The 21,760-nt window shown below is 52.2% G+C and overlaps 7 protein-coding genes and 2 pseudogenes across 7 annotated transcripts; 4 read left to right on the forward strand and 5 right to left on the reverse strand.

Annotated features, from left to right (window-relative positions):
• Window positions 1-894: 894 nt before the first annotated feature.
• SAPIO_CDS2664 (uncharacterized protein) lies at window positions 895-1,883 on the reverse strand (the record flags this gene model as incomplete). The annotated part of the gene is made up of 5 exons (XM_016785627.1): window positions 895-951; window positions 1,047-1,165; window positions 1,259-1,369; window positions 1,433-1,450; window positions 1,553-1,883. 5 exons carry the CDS (start codon window positions 1,881-1,883, stop codon window positions 895-897), a joined length of 636 nt encoding a protein of 211 aa, XP_016645003.1.
• Window positions 1,884-2,567: 684 nt separating this feature from the next.
• Window positions 2,568-3,470, reverse strand: SAPIO_CDS2665 (annotated as a pseudogene; the record flags this gene model as incomplete).
• A 706-nt stretch (window positions 3,471-4,176) lies between these two features.
• Window positions 4,177-4,985, forward strand: SAPIO_CDS2666 (uncharacterized protein; the record flags this gene model as incomplete). The annotated part of the gene is made up of 2 exons (XM_016785628.1): window positions 4,177-4,290; window positions 4,371-4,985. The coding sequence occupies 2 exons, from the start codon at window positions 4,177-4,179 to the stop codon at window positions 4,983-4,985; spliced, it is 729 nt and encodes a 242-aa protein (XP_016645004.1).
• A 454-nt stretch (window positions 4,986-5,439) lies between these two features.
• SAPIO_CDS2667 (Uncharacterized protein) lies at window positions 5,440-6,201 on the forward strand (the record flags this gene model as incomplete). Its single annotated transcript, XM_016785629.1, has 2 exons — window positions 5,440-5,740; window positions 5,819-6,201. The coding sequence occupies 2 exons, from the start codon at window positions 5,440-5,442 to the stop codon at window positions 6,199-6,201; spliced, it is 684 nt and encodes a 227-aa protein (XP_016645005.1).
• A 1,116-nt stretch (window positions 6,202-7,317) lies between these two features.
• On the forward strand, window positions 7,318-9,457 carry SAPIO_CDS2668 (Pheromone-processing carboxypeptidase KEX1; the record flags this gene model as incomplete). Its single annotated transcript, XM_016785630.1, has 3 exons — window positions 7,318-7,475; window positions 7,553-7,913; window positions 7,994-9,457. 3 exons carry the CDS (start codon window positions 7,318-7,320, stop codon window positions 9,455-9,457), a joined length of 1,983 nt encoding a protein of 660 aa, XP_016645006.1.
• A 560-nt stretch (window positions 9,458-10,017) lies between these two features.
• SAPIO_CDS2669 (Fe-S cluster assembly protein dre2) lies at window positions 10,018-11,078 on the reverse strand (the record flags this gene model as incomplete). Its single annotated transcript, XM_016785631.1, has 2 exons — window positions 10,018-10,331; window positions 10,436-11,078. 2 exons carry the CDS (start codon window positions 11,076-11,078, stop codon window positions 10,018-10,020), a joined length of 957 nt encoding a protein of 318 aa, XP_016645007.1.
• Window positions 11,079-12,928: 1,850 nt separating this feature from the next.
• Window positions 12,929-14,236, reverse strand: SAPIO_CDS2670 (annotated as a pseudogene; the record flags this gene model as incomplete).
• Window positions 14,237-17,397: 3,161 nt separating this feature from the next.
• On the forward strand, window positions 17,398-19,822 carry SAPIO_CDS2671 (Neutral alkaline nonlysosomal; the record flags this gene model as incomplete). Its single annotated transcript, XM_016785632.1, has 2 exons — window positions 17,398-19,166; window positions 19,231-19,822. 2 exons carry the CDS (start codon window positions 17,398-17,400, stop codon window positions 19,820-19,822), a joined length of 2,361 nt encoding a protein of 786 aa, XP_016645008.1.
• Window positions 19,823-20,517: 695 nt separating this feature from the next.
• On the reverse strand, window positions 20,518-21,438 carry SAPIO_CDS2672 (uncharacterized protein; the record flags this gene model as incomplete). The annotated part of the gene is made up of 4 exons (XM_016785633.1): window positions 20,518-20,859; window positions 21,003-21,077; window positions 21,245-21,283; window positions 21,427-21,438. 4 exons carry the CDS (start codon window positions 21,436-21,438, stop codon window positions 20,518-20,520), a joined length of 468 nt encoding a protein of 155 aa, XP_016645009.1.
• Between the last annotated feature and the right edge of the window lie 322 nt (window positions 21,439-21,760).

Consider the following 21,760-nt stretch of genomic DNA (forward strand, 5'->3'; position numbering starts at 1 on the left):
AACCCGTAAACCAGATGAGCTATCCGAAATTATGTTTTACATGGAAAAAAGGCCACTCTGTCATAAGAAGCCCTCTCTTTATCGTTCTTCTCTCAGTATCAAATCGTACACATCCAGGCAGATAAAATTGCCCGAATATATCTCGATCACATCGGACGCCATCATCGTCGTGATACCCTAACAAGTGTACTAGGGAGAGGGTACTACGGCCCTATAAGGACCCAAAGCCAAAGCATATGCTACGATCGTACGGGACGCATGACGGGTGTATAATCTGTCCTTGTTGAGCGCGTAGGGCAAGAGGTTAAACGGGGGTGTGTAATTCGAGCTTCTTGTCGGGTATTTTCGGGGACGTCGTGGAACGGTTGAGGGAAGGATCATGCCGGTAAGTGAGGTTATCGTGGAACTTTCCGAACAGCTAAAACGCGTTCAACTCGAAGCTCAGGGATGGGACGAAGATGTGCTCTTGTTGAGTGATCAGTCTCTTTTCTCAACAACCCCGACCGAACCGGATAATCACGTTATAGTGCTACCGAGCGTGGGCGCCTTGAAGTGACGTGGCTGTGAACACAACATCAACTAGTTCATGTAGTGGGAGTAGAATGGAGGATTCCAGTCAGTCGATGGATAGAAAGTGTTTTTAAGGCATAATTCTCCGTCCAATAATGGTGGTTGGTCCAAATTTCGAGGATATCGTGGGTTCCGAGATCCCGTGGGAGCCGATGATGTTGTCATACCTCGTGGGCGCATCATTCCAGAAAAAAACGAGGCGGGTTCTTACGGAAACCGTAGACGACTGGACTGTGCGACGACGTGTGTATCCAGATTTCATTTTTTTTTTTCATTTCTTTTCTTCTTGCTTCCTTTCTATGGGAGTGTGTAAAGGTTCTCGACCTAAAACAAGTCATCGATGGCCTTGTCTGCATCCTTTCCAATGAGTTCCACCATTCCCTGTGGAGAAGGGCAAAAATATCAAGAATTAGAGCCACGCGAGGGAATGGAATAGAGAAGGGGAAAAGAGAAGAAGGAGAAGAAGCGGAGCTCACCTCTGGCATGATAGGCTTCCCGTCTTCGCCCTTGACGTAACGAAAGGGCATCTCGGTGCTCTCGTGCTCATTGAACTTGAGCTCGGGGAAGTCGTCGTATGGGATCTTGTCAAGCGGTACTGCGAAGTGAGCGAAAGGGCAAGGATGTTAGCTCTCCCTTTCTCCCTCTATCGTTCTAGAGAATGGGTGGTAAGCTGCTGACGACTACGTACTCTTATCTTGGACTACGATTCTTGTGACGCGGACAGCTGTGTCTGTAGTCATCTGCTTAGGACCAAGTCGGCGTCCCTCGAAGCCCTTTTCACGGAGCTCAGATGTGCGGTCTGAAGCACCACTTCGTCAGCAACGTCCGATAACATAGAAATTCATACCGCAAAGATGTATACCTCTCGGCGGGTCGTCTCCTATTCGCAAGTTAGCTTTAACGGCTCCCTCAAACGGCGCAAAAGCATCGGCACCTAGTTTCTACCCGGGACGACGCAGCACCCCAGAGGGAACTTCCATACCTAAGATACCACCAAACAAGAACACATCAAACGTCTTTCCATCCTCAGGACTCAAGTCCTTCGCCGCCGACGGGTCCAACAAGCACACGCGCGACTTGTCATCGCCGTACAGTTCCTCGACGCTCCTCGAGTCCGACTTGAAGGCGGGCTCGGCGGCTAGAGACGGAGGGGTCTTGAAAGTGGGAGGGAGCGAGGAGAGGCAGAAGGTGCATCCGGCGGCGTGAGATTCCTTTGCGATTGCGATGTATTCGAGCTCTGACCAGGGCCCGAGTTCGGGGTCGAGATGCTCGACGATGTAGGTCGGACGCCGCGTGGAGGGGTCTTGGGCCATGGTGGGGGGGAAGGAGAGATATTCGATATTGCAGACTAATACAAGAGATTTTCAGGTGCTGGTTTGGGACTTGTGAGGAGCTGTATTTAAAAAGATATACGAGTTGAAGGAGTGGCCTTGAGATCAAATGAAAAACTTTACTGAGTGACTCTCCGTCCAAGTAAGTAAAGCGGGATGAAGTTGAATCGATGAATTTTAAAGCGGGATATTGGGTTGGCACTGTGCTGATGAATGTCTCCTAATCACCAAGTTCGTCAACACAAAGACGTTCAATCAACACTCATGGCTTCTTCCTTTGACGGACCTTTTATAAACTGGATACCGGCGCGAAGCTGGCACATACGACCATAGCTCGCAGAGAATTGAGGGTCCCGTCCGCTCCCCTGTACACAAGCTGCGAAGCGCCAGACTAGTAGTTGGGTCGGTGACGACCAGCGAATCCCTGGTGTTGTATGTTTTTTGCGTCTTCTTCAAAAATCTCTTTTCTTTTATTTTTGCTCCTCGTCCTTTCAATCTTCTTCCAGCTCTCTTGCTCGGATCGTGCCATGTCGTGCCCTTATGGGGATGAGATGTCATGGTTTGGAGGCTTACCTTGGGGATATATGCGTGGGAAATGCCGTTGGAATGTTGGAACCTGCTACCCCTTTACCATATCAGATTAAATGATAGAAATCATCATCTCTCTCATCTAATGTCTACACGAATGGTCTTCGTCGCATCAAATGCGTGTTTACTGGGATCACTCTTCCCGCCAACAGGTACATTCGTCCCTGGAAGGACATAGCCCCGCTGGTTGCTAACGACCCTAAGGCCGTTTTCCTTTTTGAAATCCGTGGAGTAGTGCGTATGTCCGTAGATCCAGCACTGGACATGGCCCCAGTCCGCAGAAGATCCATCCAAAAGATCGGTCGCGAAAGCACAGGTCCATGGGTTGTCCAGATGTTCCGGCCTCGATGTTTCAAGAATCGACGGCGCATGGTGCGTGGCCACGATGATAGCCTTTCCACTTCCTTCCTTTGAAACCGAATCAAGCGTGCATCTCAGCCAGCTTAGATCTGTTTCATGGGCCTCGTTGTGGTTCTCTATCCCCCAATCTTTGATCTTTTGAAAGTCCTTCACTCTACCGCGTACGGCGTCTGCGGCATCTTCCGGGATGCGCGACCAAAGCGTGCAGCCCAAGACGGCAATTGTACCATCGGCGACATCTTGCCTCTCTCGATGAAGGAGAGTTAGCCTCCCCTCTAGCAGAGGTTCTTCCGCCAGTTTCTGCGCAGTAGATATTCCGGCGTCAAAGGTCATTCCGTAGAATTCATGGTTGCCTAGAACGAGGAAGACACGCTTATACCGCGCGGTTTGGCGGGCGAGAAACTGGAGATAGGGGTCGTAGTCAATGAGGCGGCCGATATCGCCAGCTAGGATGAGGTGGGGAGCAGTGACGGGGAAATCGAAGGCGGCGTACTGCTGGCCGACTTCGAGGTGAAGGTCGGACATGAACTGGAATGATCCTTGGTCAGATTTCGACGACCAGGGTTGTCTTAAGGCATCCCATGAGATGCTTGACTTGAGCCGTGAAAGGTATTGCTTCATGTCGCTGAGATCAGCCGTTGGCAGTCGTTTGAAGAACCATTCAAGCAGGACAGGCCGACACGAAGGCTTGGGAGATGCTGGATGTGGATGGGGCTTGAATGATGTGAATATAGCATCAAGCACTTTGTCGCGGCTCCGGTCGCATGATAATTCAATTCCCGCCAGTTCGTGTCAGCTCTTGAGGTGGGTAAGTTGTGTCAGTATGCGAGTCTCAGGTCTCAATCGACTTCATATCAAATTGAATCAATGTATTGATGGGTATTGATCCAAGCCTATTTGCAATTGCTCAAGGATGCGGCGCGGGTCGAGACGTTAGCGCCACGCTTGCGGTGACACCGTTACGAAGTGCAGGACGACGCAGGACAGGAGATGGTAGTGCACACCAGACTCAGTAGAGAGAGGAACGGACTCCGGCCTGGCCAGCAAGCAGCACGCCTGTGCCAAGATTGACCACTGCCAGGCCCAGGCTCCGGGTCACCTGTGCCCCAAGTAAACTTCATGTTATTGGCCGATTGGCCAGGGCAGCCGCCGCCTGTGGATGGCATTGACACGCCAATCACATTCCTGTTCATAATAGAGCGTGGCTCTCTGAAACCACTCTTAAGCTCTCAACTCTCGCTCTATGTCTCACGTCGGTCGATTCTTCTTTATCCCTTTCCCAATCTCCTGCTCGAACACCTTTTCCAACAAAGAAAAAAAAAATACCATGGAAGCAGTATTGATCAAGGTTGCATTGGCAATCCTCGCCCACAGTCGGATCCGCGCCTGCGCCGTCGGTGAGCTGGCGCTAAACTACTACAATGTCCCCCGTGCCATCCACGTAAGTCACCTCCAGCGCCCCCAGGGCCCTGACCATGTGTCGCCAAGGGCGGCCTACGGACTAATTCCCAACGACTGTAGGACATCGAGATATGCGTCCCTCATGACCAGGTCTCCAAAGCTGCCGAGCTTCTTTGCTCTACGGGTTTGTTTGAGCCATCTCCGCTAGGCGAGTTCAACCTCTTCACAGAATACAAGAAGGGATATCCCAGGCTCCGCGCTACGTCTTGGTCCTCATCTCATTTAGGCCTGGTCATCTTCTCGGACACCAGTTTTGGCCTGCGACCACTCGAGGAATCGGTTGTCCCAAATATCAAGCCCTTAGACAGCGCATGCTACAGTAAGCAAATCCTGGACGTTGTGGCTTCTAACGACCTCAACGCCATACCAATGCCGTGTCTCGGCCCCTACTTTGCCGGGCTATGCAGGCGCTATCTGGACCTTGGCGACGACGTTGCGATGATTGCGGCAGAGCAACTTGTTGACGGGATGAACCTCGATCAGAATTGGGTGACGAAAAACATCGCCTCCGCTGAGCAGGATGTGCAGGAGTTGGCAAGGCAATTAATTCATGGGAAGGCCTCACGTCTCGATGATTTGTCCGGTAACACTGTTACCTGTTTCGTGGCAAACGAAGACGAAGCAGAAGCCCTTCGCAACATTCCCGGCTTCGAAACTCTCGAGGTAGGGTTGTAAAACCTGTTCCTTGCGCATCCGGCCGTTGACCGGAGAACATCAAACTACTGATCGTGCCACTTCATCTTATCCCTCCTGCCTCCCCTTATGGCCGGCGTTTGGGTGAGCGTAGCGCTCATTCGCCCGCTAGCCGCTGATTGGAATCTGACTCAGTGGTAACAGTTTTAACTGGGATAACCCACCACCTAGCCGCTAAGGTCGCAGACACGGTTGTCGCAGCGTTGTAGTGGGGGGATGGCCTTGGGTGATGGCCGTCTGTTGGCCCAAGATATGGACCTGGAGGTGTGGAACGGATCTCCCCCTCCAAAAGCAATACTTAATGCCCCTCGCCTTCGATGCACCTTGCAAGCACCTCCTTGGCATACGCACTCAAGTCTTCCCTCTTAGAAGATTTGCCTCCCTCTGTCTCTATGAATATTTTCCCTTTTGCCTTGCCTTCACTCAACTTCCAAATATGATCCAAGACCGACTCAATGATGCGGCTATCGCCCTCTGCCGCGTTTTGGACAATGCTCAAATTCACTTCGGTATCTTCGGGGGATATGCAGTCGCCGTCATGGGTGGACCCCGCGAGAGTAAGGATATCGATTGCCTCGCTGCAGTCACCAAAGAACAAGCAGTTAAGCTTCTCGATGGTGTCGATGGGTTTTCGGTGATCCCGCAGACCCGAGAAGACTACGTTGCCTTTTTGTGGTCTGATCAACCTGATCGCAAGCACGCAGTGCTCGTGGAAATCTTCTGCGAACAGTTTCCAGGTAAGGGCCTTCTTCCCCCCTTACCTCTTCGTATGTGTACATGCTTGGATTTCCCCTTCGCGCTAATACCAGAGTAAGGCGCACGATATTCCATGGCCGACATTTCCACCAATGTACGATCGGTGAATGGCCAGTCTCTGGGACCCGGAGATTCATCCTTCTTCGACCCGTTTTACCTGTTTAAGGGGAAGCTCCGAGCCGCATCTCAACGAGCCAAATTTCACGACTCGGCCGACCTCCGTTGGCTTGGCTCTCATTACTGGATGCAAATCAAGGCAAGAGCAAACGAGCTCAATCCACTTTTTGTCGGCCTTGCCATGCGCCGATATGCCATACTTGAGAGGCTCTTCGAAGACTTGGGGGTGGATGTAGAGAAGGCGAAGGAGGCTGCAAAGGACATTGACCTGGACAAGCTGCCGAGGCCAGCGCCAGGTGATGTCCAGACTGGAATTCTTGGTTGATAATATAAGAACATATCTTTGATCGATTTTTTTTCGGCGGAAAAAGGGGGGGCATCTTCTTTTTTGGTTTTTTGGCTCAATCTCACCTGTATCTTTCCTCAACTTATCTTGCTCGTTTCAGCGATATTAGTTGGCTTTCTCTCAAGATAGCTTTCGTATGTTGGTCTGGACGCCTCCCTTGCTGCCTACTCTGCCGACGATTTGGTTTCTCCTTCGTAAATTCTTCTCTAGCATCAGCTTTACTCTCTATAAGCCCGGCAGAGGATGCGGCACATACTGCGACGGAGTTCTTATGAAGTGTATCTACCTCACCACCGTCGATCAAATCTTCCCGCGATGATCACAATCGATGGCGATGATCGGTTACAGTTGCACCGCAGAGACAGATTAGAGGTGGCCCTAGTCAGCAATGTCCAGACAATGGAGGAACAATTTGAAGACACAATTGTACAATCCGAGCCTCTTGTTGAGTCTATTGGGCTCCAGCTTAAACGGCAGACTGGCACACGAGGCGAGTTATGGTCAAAGACCCAGAGATCATCGATCAATTGATGCATCAATCCTCTCGACTCGACGTTTGTGTTGCAGGTTCGTGCTCAGCCACCATACGGAGTCGTCCCTGCGTCATCTGCGATCAGCCTGTTACAGATGCATACAGGTGCCGTTAACTGTTCGCAGTCCGCTCCACTGCTCAACCTGGAGCGTGCGCGTCAGACGGCAAGATTTACACAACGCTGTCCTCCGTAATGCTACATTGCTGCACTACTACGATGGTGACGGCGGATTGAACATCTCCAAGGCCACCTTTCACTGTCCACATTAAGCAATCCCGTCCCTTTTTCTCCACGACGAGCCTTTCCCTTCATAGATCTCCTCTTCCATTCATTTTCCCTTGGCTTCGGCTCCGTTTGAAAGCCCTTGAATTTTATAGTTCATCTAGATCTTTCTTTTTTTGCCCCTTGTCAACTTCACTCTTCCATGTTGGACACCTGACAGCCTCCAAACACGTCCCTCCTCGCCAGCCACTTGCGCGGTGATTGATGGGTCGTTTCTCTCGCCTCCTTTAAATCCTCGAACGACCACTCCTTATCATTAGCGACCTCGATCTAGGCCACAATGAAGTCGAGGCCGTCCGTTTCAGCCCTACGCCGCCTCGGTGCCGCCGTCACGGCCCTCTCGCTGCCGGCCCTCGTCCTCGGACAGTCCGCCGCCGACTACTTTGTCCAGAACCTGCCTGGAGCACCCGCCGAACCTCCCATCAAGATGCATGCCGGGTACGTTCCGTTCCGTTTCTTCGGAGTTGTTATCATTAGCTCCCATCAACTAACATGCCCCGTTTCTACCCTGCCAGACACATCGAAATCACACCCGAGACCAACGGCAACCTCTTCTTCTGGCACTTCCAAAACCAACACATCGCCAACAAACAGCGAACCGTCATCTGGCTCAACGGCGGGCCCGGCTGCAGTTCCGAGGACGGCGCCCTGATGGAGATCGGCCCTTACCGCGTCAACGACGACCTGACGCTCTCCTACAACGAGGGCTCGTGGAGCGAGTTTGCGAACCTCCTCTTCGTCGACAACCCCGTCGGGACGGGATACAGCTTCGTCAGCACGAATAGCTACGTGACGGAATTGACGGAGATGGCGAATCAGTTTGTGACGTTTTTGGAAAAGTATTTTGCTATTTTCCCCGAGTACGAGCAAGATGATGTAAGTTTTGGAAACACAGAGGAGTGGAGGGCCTTGCTTGCGTGTCTGTGTCCATGTCCCTCGACGCTGACCCTCTCTAGATTTACTTTGCCGGCGAATCTTACGCAGGCCAGCATATACCCTACATCGCCAAGGCCATCCTCGACCGCAACAAGAAACCCGCCACAAGATCGCCATGGAACGTAAAGGGTCTACTAATCGGAAACGGCTGGATCGCTCCCAAGGAGCAGTACGAATCATACCTCCAATTCTCCTACGCGCGCGACCTCATCAAAAAGGACAGCTCCGACGCCGAAAAGCTCCAACAACAATGGCGCATCTGCGAATCGCGGATAGCCACCGACCCCGGCCGAGTCGACTACGCCGAGTGCGAGACCATCCTCCGCAACATCCTCGAGATGACCACCGACCTCAACCCCAAGGGCCAGAAGCAATGTTATAACATGTACGACATCCGTCTCAAGGATCTCTACCCAGCCTGCGGCATGAACTGGCCGCCCGATCTCAAGAACGTCGAACCCTACCTCCGGCACAAGGACGTCGTGGCCGCCCTGCACGTCAACAGCCACAAGTCATCCGGGTGGACCGAATGTTCCAACGGCGTCGGCCGCGCCTTCCAGAACCGCGAATCCAACGCCTCTGCCGAGCTCCTGCCCGAAATCCTCGCCGAGGTCCCCATCCTGCTCTTCTCGGGCGCCGACGACCTCATCTGCAACCACGTAGGCACCGAGGCCTTCATCGGAAACCTCGAGTGGAACGGCGGTAAAGGGTTCGAAGTCACGCCCGGAACATGGGCACCGCGCCGCGACTGGACCTTCGAGGGCGAGCTTGCGGGATTCTGGCAGGAGGCGCGGAACCTCACGTACGTCCTATTCTACAACGCCTCGCACATGGTGCCATTTGACCAGTCGCGGCGCTCGCGCGACATGCTCGACCGCTTCATGGGTGTCGACATTAGCAGCATCGGCGGAAAGGCCACCGATAGCCGTCTAGACGGCGAAAAGGGACCCCAGACCTCCGTACCGCCCGTCAAGAAGCCGGCGGACTCTTCCTCCTCTTCGCCCGCATCCTCCCCCGAAACCGACGACGAGCAGGAAAAGGCCATCCAGGACGCAAAATGGCAAGCGTACCGCCGCTCGGGCGAAATCGTCCTCGTCCTCGCCTCCGTCGGATTCTGCGTCTGGGGCTACTACGTCTGGCGCGAACGCCGGAAGCGCAGGGGCTACCGCGGGCTCGAGACCAACCCCGGCGGACCTGTCGGTGGAGCCCCGCGCCGTCGTGGTGGTGCCGGCGGCGCTGCGGCTTCGGGTCTCGAGGCGTTTAGGACGCGGAGAGGAGGCGGACGGGAGAGGGACGTTGAGGCCGGGGATTTCGATGAGAGCGAGTTGGATGAGTTGCATCTTGTGACGCCGACGGAAGCGAAGGATCGGTATAGTATTGGTGGGGATAGTGATGAGGAGGAGGGGGAGAACAATGGTGGTGGGAAGGAGGAGAAGCGTGGGGTTGAGGGGTCATCGGCGTCGAGTGCGTCCTTGGAGAGGTGAGATGGGAGAAGTAGGGGGTTTCGAGAGAGAGATCTTCGATGTTTAGCCGCATTGGAATGGTGCGACTCCTTGTACCATGATGTTTTTTTGAGGTTGCTTTTTTGAGAAGGAGTTTTCCTTTTCATCTTTTTTCGGCGTCTTTGGGTTGGAGTTTGGTTGGGCATAACATAGCTAGGGAATCTATCTAGTACATAGAAGATCTATATATTCATCACAACTTGCTCTGATTTCACAACCATGAAAGCCATCAGGCCACACAGAACAACACTGGAAATGTAAGACATGAAGGTCAAGATGACGAAGATTGAAGGGGTTTATTTTTTCTTTTCCCTCTTGAATGTTCCTAGTTCCATAGTTGCCCTTTTCTGTCTCTCTATTCCGAATAAGACTTTCCTTTCATTTCAATTCCTTGAATCCTTCCAACCTATTTTCCCTAACCAGGGTTCCATGCATGCTCCTTTTCATCAAAAACAAAAACCTCATTAAAAAAAAAAAGAAAAGAAAAAGAAAAAGAAAAAAAGAAAAGAAGGGTATCCTCGTGCTGTGTCTCCCCCCATCCCTCACAACTGCACAACATCATTCAATATCCTAACCTCCTCCCCAGGCTTAAAAGGCGGCAACCCAATATAAGGACAGCCATCACACCTAAACGCGTCGCCGAGGGAGCAGTTCCCGCAGGACCCGACCTTGCCCTGGACGGTGAAGTCGACCTCGGCGAGGTCGTTGACGCCCAGCTTGACGACTTGTTCGCGGAGCTTGGCGTCGGCGGCGGCTTGGCGGTCGGCTTCTTCGGCTGCGAGGCGTTCGGCGAGGCCGCAGGAGCAGTCTTTGCAGGCGCGGCGGCGTTTGCCAACTTTGGGGAGGCATTCGGCGGCTGTTGTGAGAGAGATGGGTTAGAATTTTGGGAGGACGAAGAGGGAAAGGATCTGCAGAGGGAGAGGGAGGAGGAAATAGGGGAGGGTGAGGGGGAGAACATACGGATGTTGAGAGGTCGCTTGAGGTCTTGGTCCGTGAGGAGGGTATCCTCGTCAATCAAATCATCATCGTCCCCGTCCAGGTCATCGAGATTCACAAATCCAACCCCGCTAGGCACCTTCTTGACCTCCTCCACCTTCTCCACGACAACGGGCTTCTTCTTCCTCCTCAACCTCAGCGGCACAACCGCCTCACTCCCATAATCAGGCTTCTCAAACCCATTCTCCCCCGAACTCCTCACCAACCCCGCCAAAACAAACTCCTTCTCCGCCTCCCCGCCAATCTCAACCCCATCCCTCGCCCTCACCTTACCCCCCGCCTTCAGCGCATCATGCACCCTCGTGAGCACCCCGCGGTCCAGAAGCGACGCATCGTCGGACAGCACGAGCACGAGATCGTAGGTTGACGCGGGTAGGTTGACGAGCCCCGCCGAGAGCCGGTCGAGCATGTGCAGGTCGGAGGTGGAGCGGTCGTGGCCCGCTATGGCGGCGCGGAGGGAGGCTTCGTTGGAGGCGAGGGACGGCGCCGCGAGGAGGAGGGTTCGTTGCTGTGTGGTGGTGGGTCCAAGCTTGGGGGGGAGGGATTTGGTGGGGAAGGGGGTGAAGTCGAGGTCGGGGGTGTTGTCGATGATGAGGCCTGGCGCCATTGTGGATGGTCTCCGGTCGCGGATTGACTGACTAGATTTTTGAAGGTTTTCGTTGGTTTGCGGGATTGGGTCCCTTTTTCGACGGAATCGATGAGATTGGGGGATGAGTTTTGAGGAGCAAACTGCCCGAAAATGGAGAAGAGGAAAATAAGAACCGAAAGAACGCCAAAGTGAAAAAGAGATGAAGTTGATATTGGCAGGAAAAAAATGTTTAGTCTGGAGGAGGAAGTGGCAAACCTGACACTGAAGTACTTCGTCGAGGTTGAAAAAGTCGGCTTTATTCCCCCTGCAAATGAGAAACCTGGCGGGGGTGGTTTGTAAAGAAGCATGTTCATGAGCTTGTAGTGGCCCGTTTAGTGAGCAAGGATCAGCATTAGTGGGAATTCAGTGGAGCAATGAGAGTCGAGGTTTTGCGCGTTTAGTCATACCGAGTCAGCGGGGTAACTGTGCGAATTATGTATAAAAACACAGTATATTCTTCGACAAATTTAGCGTGAATTTACAGTGCCTAACCATTTAGTCGACTGTATTGCGTAGCTTCCGCGGGGTTGCAAAATTCCCCCTCCACACTTGTGCAGCGTTATCAGCACACACCGATAACGATAAGCTCTTGACATCAAGTAAATCCAAGAAGAGGGAGCAATCCTCTCTCTGACTTATACCATTGAAGACTTGCGGCGGGTGCGAACTTTTAGGGTACTAAAGAGGAGCGGTTTAGTACCCGAGTGGTATCAACTAACGCCATCGAGAAAACCTCATGCTATGCCGAGATGCAATTTTCGTACAATTGTAGGCCGTTCACGAGAATTGGAAGGCCAATCCTCCTTTTCCTTCTCATTACTCTTCTTCGTTTTTCTTTCTTTTGGCATTGTTTTTCTTCTTCTTTTCTTTCCTTCCTCTAGGATGTCAAAAGCCTAGCACTTCAAGACGCTAAAAGGGGTGGCCCTTCACGACTCGGCAATGAACATCAACCCCGGATACATCGTTCCAGTCCGGTCGGGTCTTCGCCCTCACATCAATTATTAATGCTAGAGTCATAGACTGGCTTCGGAGTTGAGTCGAGATCCCCATTGCATCAAAACCCATGCGGGGCATTGTCCATCCAAAACATTAGCGCAGGTCCGACAACGGCGATGAGGACCCAGCCCTATTAATAATTCTCCATCCATCGCCAAGAAGTGCCAGGCAGGCTCTCCGCTCTGTCCATGGAGGAGGAGATTGAAACACCTTGTTGGCAAGTACGAATTCCACCCTTTGCGCACTCGGGGTCGGGGGACTGTATTTCTTTTCTTTCTCCCTTTTCTTCTTCTTCGTAACTTTTCGGGCGTAACCACCAAAAGTTCCGCAGGGCTTAAAAATGAAAAGGGGGAAAACAAAAAACGTCCTCTTGAGCACTGATGATGGCCAAACTCTTCTTCGGCCGCCGTCCTAGATTCAGCCAGTTCTGAATATAGACTTGAAGGACGTAACCCGAACTAGGAAATAAGAATGCTGCCCCTAAAAATTAAAAAGAAACAAGTGCAAAACAACAAACAAAACAGAGGGGTTTAGCCCCCTCCCCCCCCCCAATTCCCCGTTCCATGCCAGCGCCCAGATGAGGACAATTAGCCCATGATGAATGGTCTTAAAAAAGACGAATAAAAAAGCCGCCATCTATCTTTTTCAAATCCTTGCCAAATCCATACTGGCAAGTATATATATATATGCAAATGTGAGACAAGGAGATTAGGACAAGAAAAAAGGAAAAAGAAAAAAAAAAAAAAAAAAAAAAAAAAAAAAGAAAAGAAAAAAGAGAGAAAAAACTATAGCAAACCAAAAAAAAGGTAGTCAAGAGTGCCGCCTGCCATGTGTCATGATTCATTCCAATTGAGAAGCTCCCCAACCTCTAACACCCCCATTATCTCCCCCTTCTCTAGAACTGCTAGGACCGTCCTCGAGTTGCACACGTCCTCTCCGTCATTCGAAGCCTGCTTCATGTTGCTAACGACAAAGTCCACAGCCCGTCGTAGATTTGTGCTCCCACATATGGACAGCATGTCATCGCGGGTCACAAACAGCCCAGCGACGTGCTCAAGCCGCGCAACTAGCTCCTCGTTCCCGAGGTCCTTTATCCTGCTCGGAGAGGCCACGCGGCCATCTTTGAGTCTGACCCAGCCGCACTTAGACGCGTATCCCGCCTTGAGGACGTCGGCGCCCGTTGCCGGCTGGCGCGCTTCGAAAAGGGGTATTTCGTGTAGCGGTAACGCAATATCCCGCGTGGTCTCGGGTCGTCTATACGCCGCTCCAATGGCTCCGCCGGGGTGATGCTTCGCGAAGACACGGGTGACGTTGCTGTGAATCTCCTTGGCCGCCGTTATCGCAACAGCGTCTCCCACAGCGAGCGCAACAGTAGTCGACGTCGTCGGAGCCGGCACTCCGAACGATGTAGTTTCCGACTCGTGCACTGGTGCCGGCAGGAGGATCGTATCAGGTCGTAGACGTATAAAATCACATCCCTCCGGCCGGGTATGCGAAGTGAGGAGTATAACAGGTAAAGAGGCGTCAATGTGTGGTAAAAGACCTAGGAGCTCCTGCGTCCTTCCGGAATATGTAATGAACATGATGGTATCATGGCGGCCGATAACGCCAAGGTCACCGTGCAGAGCCTCGGTCGGGTGAAGAAAAATGGTAGGGATCGCTAGACTGTTGAACGTAGCCACAAGCTTCTTGGCGATAAGGCCCGACTTGCCCACGCCGATGATTATCAACTTCCCCTTCTCGGCATTATGCCTCGTTATGACCTCAATTGTCATGCAAAACCCGTCCCGCGCAACAGGATCGCTCTCATAGAGACGTGTGATATATCTCAGAGCCGTGGCCTCGGTATTAAGGACGTGAAGGGCGCCGTGGAGCCTCTTCTCCAAGGAGGCATGGTGTTCTGCCACGCCATTCGTTGCGTGCCGGCTCAAGCGCCGGCCTACTTGCTTCAAATCAAGCTCCTCGAACTGATCGCAAAGATACACCGCCGTGGATGGGTGTACCGAAGGGGACGGAGGCGACGGAGGAGGTACGGCAGCGAATTGGTCCACGCCGGGAACAAAGACAGCACTATTCTGAACAGGCCGGTGCTCGAGTTGGCGGTTTGCCATGACAGGATGGCCGATCCGGGTGGTTGTCATGTGGAGGGTAGGTAAACTCGGAACAGCCCGAGTTTACTAGTCGAGTTCCGGGCAGAAATAAGGGAAGGGAAGTTCCAAACTTTTCCTTCCCTGTTCTTTCCCGACCGCGCGCCGGTGAAGAATCGATTCAAGAAATCTCCGGGTGGCAAAGAGGTATATACGAATCGCGAGGGTCCACCAACGTCCAAAGGGGAAAGAGATTCGCCTTATCTCCGAAAATACCCGCTGCGACACAGAGCCGAGCACTCAAGTCGCCTTCGGGGTTGGTCGCTTGCCCTCGACGTAAAGGCACAGAAACGAGGCCTTTTGGGTATATGTGTTAGAGAGATCCGAGCATGGTGGGCGCGTCGCAAAGATGGAGGGGAAGGAAGAAAATTAAAAAAGAAAAAAAAAGTTCGTAGGCAGAAAAGTAGTGGCGCGGTAGGGTGGGGGGATTGTATGAGAGGAGCGGCGGCACGGAGAACAGCACTGGAAACAGTAGTCACTAGGAGAACACCTCTGGGACGGACATCCTCTATATCGAGGAATTATGGGACTGGGTAGCAAAGAGATCTCTTGGTGGAGAGGGTGGAGAGGATGGATATGCAAAAGCGAAGATAGCAGGGAACAAAGACGGAGGGGTTGGCCAGAAAAGGGTCCAGGTGTGTTTGCACCATTCTCTTCGCAGCTGGCGACGCCGCTAAAAGTACTAAACGAAGTCTGGTCGGTCTCCAGTTCCCGCTCTGCGCTCCACTTGGACGCGACAAGGAGTGCAGGATATTGTACGAAGCAGTAGTGTAGTAGGGTGATGGTGTAGTGCAATATTGTAGGGGCAAGCCCGGAATTAGCGACGAGACTAAGAGGTGGTGGGATGGGAAGGGAAGCGCGGCAAGGTACCACGGAGGCTAGAAACGGGCATAGAAACCTGTTTCCGTGCCTGCGTTTTGTGTGTTTCTGTCTGGTCTCTGTGTCCAGTCCACAGGTCGGCGAGTACCTGCGACGGCCCCGAATTCAGATTAATAACAGGTACTTGCGCGATTTGAGCTTCTCCGAGGCATTGCGAAAGCTCTCCCAAAAGGGCATGAAGGGCAGACGCATCCACCGCCAAGCCGATGAACCTGGGTGTGCGGTATCAGAATGGGAGGCGATACAGTTTGGGAGGGGGCGGTCCCCTTCGCAGGACCCTGAATTTGTAATGTTCCCTCCATTCGGACGGTGTCTGATACCGATAAAGATCGAGCATTCAAAGCCTATAGAATTGAGGCGTTTTTTCTCTTGTGGCTATGGCGTCGATCTGATGGATCAGTGATGCGTCAACGTTCACGGACCCGACTTTCCAGAATGCCGTCCCCTGTCTTTTTGATCGCCCTGGCCGTGAGATTCAGGCCTAGATGTACCTGCCGTGTCTGTTCATGTACGAAATCCCGCAGAGGAATGCGGCAAGTGACATGTCGGGTCTGTGACGTGCTTGCTTGGCTGGGCAGCCGGGCGCCCAAGTCCATGTCCATTTTGGCGTCGAAGCACGGAGCTTTTATTTCAATGGTTAGCGGTCAAGCTTGCGCCATCGCCCTACTGTAATCAAGGATACGACATTGTCGACAAGGGAGCAGAGAAGGAGGGCGGAGCTTTACGGAGATTCGGCTGGCTCGGGCTAAAAATTGTGAGCCGAAGCGCGGAAAGATCTGATGGGAGCTTTGCCTTTATCTGATGAATTCCGGGGGCCATCAATCTACCCGTTTCGGACTTCGGGTCAACGGTGCTCCTTTTCGTTCCTCATCAATGTTCTCAGCGATGCATCATCCAGCAAGCGAGAGACTGACTCTAAGTTGTCAAATAAGAGTCTCACAGTCTCCCTTCGACCTGAAAATCCCTCGGCCCTCAGGATACAATGCGATTTCCTTCTTTGTATTTCACATGTTTAGAATAGATAACATGAGCAGTGTACATTCTACTTTCTTATAATCCAGCAGGGTCGTTATTGCTGAGTACAATTGTAGCGTAAAATAGTAGAAATTGTAGTCCGAAAAGGAAGTTAACACCAACCAACGATGCTGGACTGCACGCCCTTGATGTGAAGCAGAAGGTGGGGGCGGGGTAGAGATTGCAGATTATATTAATGTAGTACCTGTGTATTTGTACCTTTGCATAGCCTCATCTTGTGAACTCGAGATGAGTCTGCTTCACAACTCTTCGCTCCCTACCCTCCAACAAAAATGCCGAAACCCTAGAGCACCGAAACTCACCCTTGAAGCATTCCAAACCGAACATCGCGAAATCTCGCCGAGTTGGTGTTTGGGAGGGATCCAACTCGACAAGAGCACACACATTCTACATTATTAATCACATTTCCAACTCCAATTGTTCTGCCGTCTCTCCCCATCCACCTCCGAGCCCATGGATACGGAATATTTTGATACCGATCTAATTCCGGCCCACCAACAAGGGTCTCGAGCACACCATCATGGACGTGAACAAATCCATTGTCTTGCGACTGACCAGGTTGGAGTCAGCCGCCGCATGCACTCCTTTACAACCACACTATCAAGCCCCATATTGGGGGAGCTTGGGTATCAACTCAAAGTTGACAACTGCTGGACTGACATTACCGTGTTTGATTCCCTGCTAAGGTGCTCGCTCCTGTAACGAGTTCTGGTGCTATTAGTAGGATTTGTTGGTTTGACATGTGAAGAGTGTACTAAGCTGCTGCCAAATGCACAGCGGATAGCAAGTAACTCCCTTAAGACAAGCCAAGAGGTGCTAGAAAGCTTCAATGCTGTAATTGATTATGGACATGGGTGAAATAACGAGTGTCCAAAGTCCTCCTCGGCCAGCTTGACCTGTAGAATAACAGCTCGAGGATCGAGGCTCCCACATTCCGAGACCACCAGTGTCACAAGACAGTTCCTCCATGGATTTTCTTATTGGGCCAGAGATCGAGAAGGTGTTAGGGACAAGCAGCGAAACCGAAACAGAAACAGCGATGGTGCCTTGCTCCATGGTCACGATTCACAACTGCCATTGGAGCAACAGACTACGTCATAGGGCTGCTGCACCCAACCGCTGCACCTTCAACATCAAAACCGCCCGAGCCATAAACCTCTCACAAAGCAGACTCCAGAGCTTCATTTAACCTTCACCCAAAACAAAACACAGCGTTTTTGTGTTCCCATGGGTTAGTAAAAATGAAGCCTCAAGAGGACTGTGAAAATCAGTCCGCTCGAGGCTCGTCGAGCCGTCAGGCACCATCGACACGCCCGTGCATACTAAAACCTCTACTATTCCTGACCGCGCTTCTCTCCTCCCTGGTCGTTGTTTATATCTCAACTAGCATCTTGCGAGTTCCAGAGAAGCCTGTCCTCCCGGGAATATTCGGCGATTCGAAGGTCCGACTCCCCGTTGTCCTCGATGACGATCAATATCTCATCGGCGCCGGCAAAGCCGACATCACCGGCCCGGTCGTCGAGATAAACTTGATGGGATATGCCGATGCCAACCAAGTCGGCACCGGTCTACGCCAGAGACTATACTCCCGTGCCTTCATTGTTGGAAGTACCAGCCGTCCGGAAGACCGCTTCGTCTATCTCGTTCTCGATACGCAATCCGGAGATACCGCAGTGCGCTATGGTATCCTCTCTGGACTGTCCGCCCTGGGACCCGAATATGCAGTGTACGGACAACATAATCTTGCCGTAACAGCGACGCACTCTCACTCGGGACCGGGTGCATGGCTCAACTATCTGCTACCGCAGATCACGAGCAAAGGTTTCGATAAGCAGAGTTTCAAGGCCATAGTCGACGGTGCCCTTCTGTCCATCAAGAGAGCCCATGAAAGTTTGGCACCCGGCCGCTTGAGTGTCGGGCTTACGAAGGTTTACGGTGCGAGCATAAATCGCAGTCTCTATGCCTATTTTGCGAACCCGGCTGCAGAACGGAACAGGTATAACATTAGCGCGATAGACGACGGGACCGTTGAAAAGGACATGACGATGCTCAAGTTCCAAAGGTCCTCGGACGACAAGACTATCGGCGTCCTTACTTGGTTCCCGACCCATGGGACCTCGATGCTTGGGAACAATACTCTAGTCACCGGCGACAACAAAGGGGTCGCTGCCGATCTGCTGGAAAAGGACATGCGCCTTCTCGACGGTGTCAGCGATGACTTCGTCGCCGGATTTTCTCAGGCCAGTGTAGGAGATGTTAGCCCGAATGTTCTCGGCGCCTGGTGCGAGGATGATACCGGTGGTGTATGTAGCTTCGAAAGAAGTACTTGTTCTGACGGCAGGAGCCAAAAGTGTCACGGTCGAGGTCCTTATTTCAGAGCGAAGGATAACGGCGCCTCATCGTGCTACGAGATTGGAAAGAGACAGTTCGAGGCGGCGAGAGACCTCTACGATACTATGGAATCAGAAGAGGTACCAATTCTGGGTGGCGTCGTCAAGTCATTCCACGTCTTCCATAACATGTCGTTCTTCGACTTCGTACTCCCTAACGGCACCCAAGCCCAGGCTTGCCCGGCCTCCCTCGGATACTCCTTCGCAGCTGGGACATCCGACGGTCCAGGTGCCTTTGATTTCACACAACACCATTCCAACGAGACCAACACCATGCCTGTATGGCGAGTGGTATCGCATCTTCTGAGGGACCCCACGGATGAACAGGAGAGGTGCCAAGGCCATAAGCCGATTCTCCTCGACGTAGGCGAGATGAATGAGCCTTATGACTGGACGCCCAACATTGTCGATATCCAGGCTTTCCGGGTCGGACAGTTCTTCATCATCGTGAGTCCTGGTGAGGCGACTACTATGAGTGGGCGTCGCTGGAAGGACGCGGTGAGGAATAGAGCAAAGGAACTGTTTTCCTCGGATTTTGATCGATCAACGGAGCCGATTGTGGTTTTGGGTGGGCCGGCGAATAGTTATGCCCATTATATTGCGACAGAGGAGGAATACAGGTGTGTCTCTAGTGGCGGAGGATTACAATGGTAAGGAAACAAAAGGCTAACATTGCTCAAACAGTATCCAACGATACGAAGGCGCCTCAACGCTCTACGGCCCCCATACACTCGCCGCCTACATCAACCGCACCCTCACCTTCCTCCCTTACCTCGCCAGGTCTTCCGCCGCGGGCGACTCCAATAACCTCCCCCAACCGTTCCCACCCGACAACACCAACGTCTCCCTCAACTTCATCAGCCCTGTCGTCTTCGACAACGCCCCCATTTTCAAAAAATTCGGAGACGTACTCACCGACGTGGCAGAGGAGTGTCCCCTCGGCGCCGTCGTGAACGCCACCTTCGTTGCCGCAAACCCCCGCAACAACCTCCGTCTCGAAGACACCTTTGCCGTTGTGGAAAAGAAGGTCGCCGACGACGACTGGGAAGTCGTCCGCGACGATTCGGACTGGTATCTCGTCTTCCATTGGAGGAGAACGAACGAGCTCTTGGGGTTTAGCGAGGTGGATCTCGTTTGGGAGACGAAGGAGGATGAAGGCGCCGAAGAAGGCACGTATCGGTTTAGGTATTTTGGGGATTATAAGAATCTCGGGGGAGATATTACTGGATTTGAGGGTGTTAGTGGGGAGTTTAGGTTGGTGAGTCCCGTGAAGTGAGTGAGGTGTTAAGTGGGCTTTTATGGGTTAACGGGCGTATGAGATCTGCTTCATAGAAAGGGAATGGGAAAGGCAAGATTGGCATTAATGGTATACGGAAGATAGGACATGGCGTTAGGATTGAAATATGAGCCCGTTTCTCCATCTACTTTTCCCTCGTGCGCTAGCTGCGTTGTCCAAGAGGCTTTGGTTTCCTCTATATGGGAACATGTCTCTTTGCAATACGCCCCCACCTTGAATCTAAGACGTAGAGAAAGCAGTCCTCTATGCTTCTTGTTCCGCCAGACAGCCCGAGTCTCTTTTCCCGCCTTCAACAATCCAACTTACTCGGCAACCACGTTCAAAGGCGGGGAGGCGCTTCATGCGTCAGTCTCTCCCGTACGAAGTCTGCCATCCTGGGTCACCACGAGCAAATGGCCAATGTGGCAAAAGAAAAAGAAGATTTGAAAATTGTACGCGGAGATGATACGACGTTTCTCAAGTTAAAAAAAAAAAAAAAAAAAACAGGAGAACAAATGTGCAGAAAAAAAAAAGAAGACCAATCCGAGACGCCCAGGTTCTGCCTCTCAGTCTCTCACCTCCCCCCAAGTCTCGTTCGTACCTGGCTACCCACACGTAATCAGTACGCTCTCAACACACTTCTTCCCTTCCTCCACCTCCTCAAACCCCTTCATCCATCATCACCAGCTCCTCCCTTAAATGCCAATCCAGATCAACATAACAACGACATCCATCCCCTTGCCCTCACCCCCATCATACTTAAAGCTCCACATCCCATCCCTCTTCTCATCCCAATAAGCACCCGTAGCGCTATGCATACCCCGCCTGCCAACGTGGGGCTTGCCGTCGGTGCTCTTGGGCTCCTCGGCGCTCGTCGTCACATGGGGCTCCTCATCCTTGACAGCGCTGCCCTTGGCCTTGTTGAGCTGGGAGGTGGGCACGAGGTGTTGCACGATGGTGGAGTTGCAGGCGAATTTGTAGGCGGGTGGGGTGCCGGTGGTGGTGGATTCGGCGATGACGGCTTTGAGGATGGAGTTCTGTTTGTTTGGGGGGGAGATGTGTGTTAGCTTTGCTTCACGCTCTATTTTCTAGCTTTCGTCGCAAAACCTGGAGGAGGTGACGTGTTTGGTTTGTTTAGTTGTCTAGGGGGAAATGGATATTGGAAGGGGGTTATACGAACGATTATAGTCGAGTTCCACTGCTCCGTCTTGGAATGATCGTAGTACTCGGCGGAGCCAATGGCGCTTTGGCAAGCCTAGAGAATGCAAAACAGCCTGGTTAGTCCCCGGACACGAGCGAATTCTTTCGTAGAGAGACCCTCTCCTCTCAATAGGAGAGGCCCATATTGTTGGTTATGAACCGCTTCTCCATCGATCGCGGGGGAAGAAATAGGTAGGTGGATCACGGAAGAAGAAAACGCACATCATTGGCGATCTGCTTGAGGCGGTTGAAGGGGACGGGCTATATAGTTCATAAACGTTAGCTCAAGAAAAAACCCCGTCTTCCTTTTACCCTATAACATATGGGCTGATGATAAATTTATAGAGTTTCCTCACCCCAATCGGGGGGCACGGGAGGATAATAAGGGAGATCTGGTTTCATACCGGGCTCGCCATGATTAGGGAGGAATATCGAAACGAGGCTATATCAGGAGATAATTGGGAGCCGTGTTCGCAAAAGGGGGGAGACCGCGGCGCGAGGGGGAACAAAACGAAGCCACGAGGAATTCGCTCGTCCGTCAATCGAAACCGCTAAGGATTGACAAAGCTTCAAGACGTAAGTCTGGAGACAAGGCAGGAGAAGAAGAATCAAAACACCACACGATGGGATGGTGGAATTCGTTGTTTGGTTTTCGTTGTTGATTATAGCCGTGCCTGTCTGAAGCGGAAGGTGGAGCTTTGGGGAATGCAAGATTTGGTTGCCTTATCTTCCTTCGTT

This window comes from Scedosporium apiospermum (genome assembly GCF_000732125.1).
Source record: "Scedosporium apiospermum strain IHEM 14462 chromosome Unknown SEQ_SAPIO_0086, whole genome shotgun sequence".
Classification (NCBI taxonomy): domain Eukaryota; kingdom Fungi; phylum Ascomycota; class Sordariomycetes; order Microascales; family Microascaceae; genus Scedosporium; species Scedosporium apiospermum.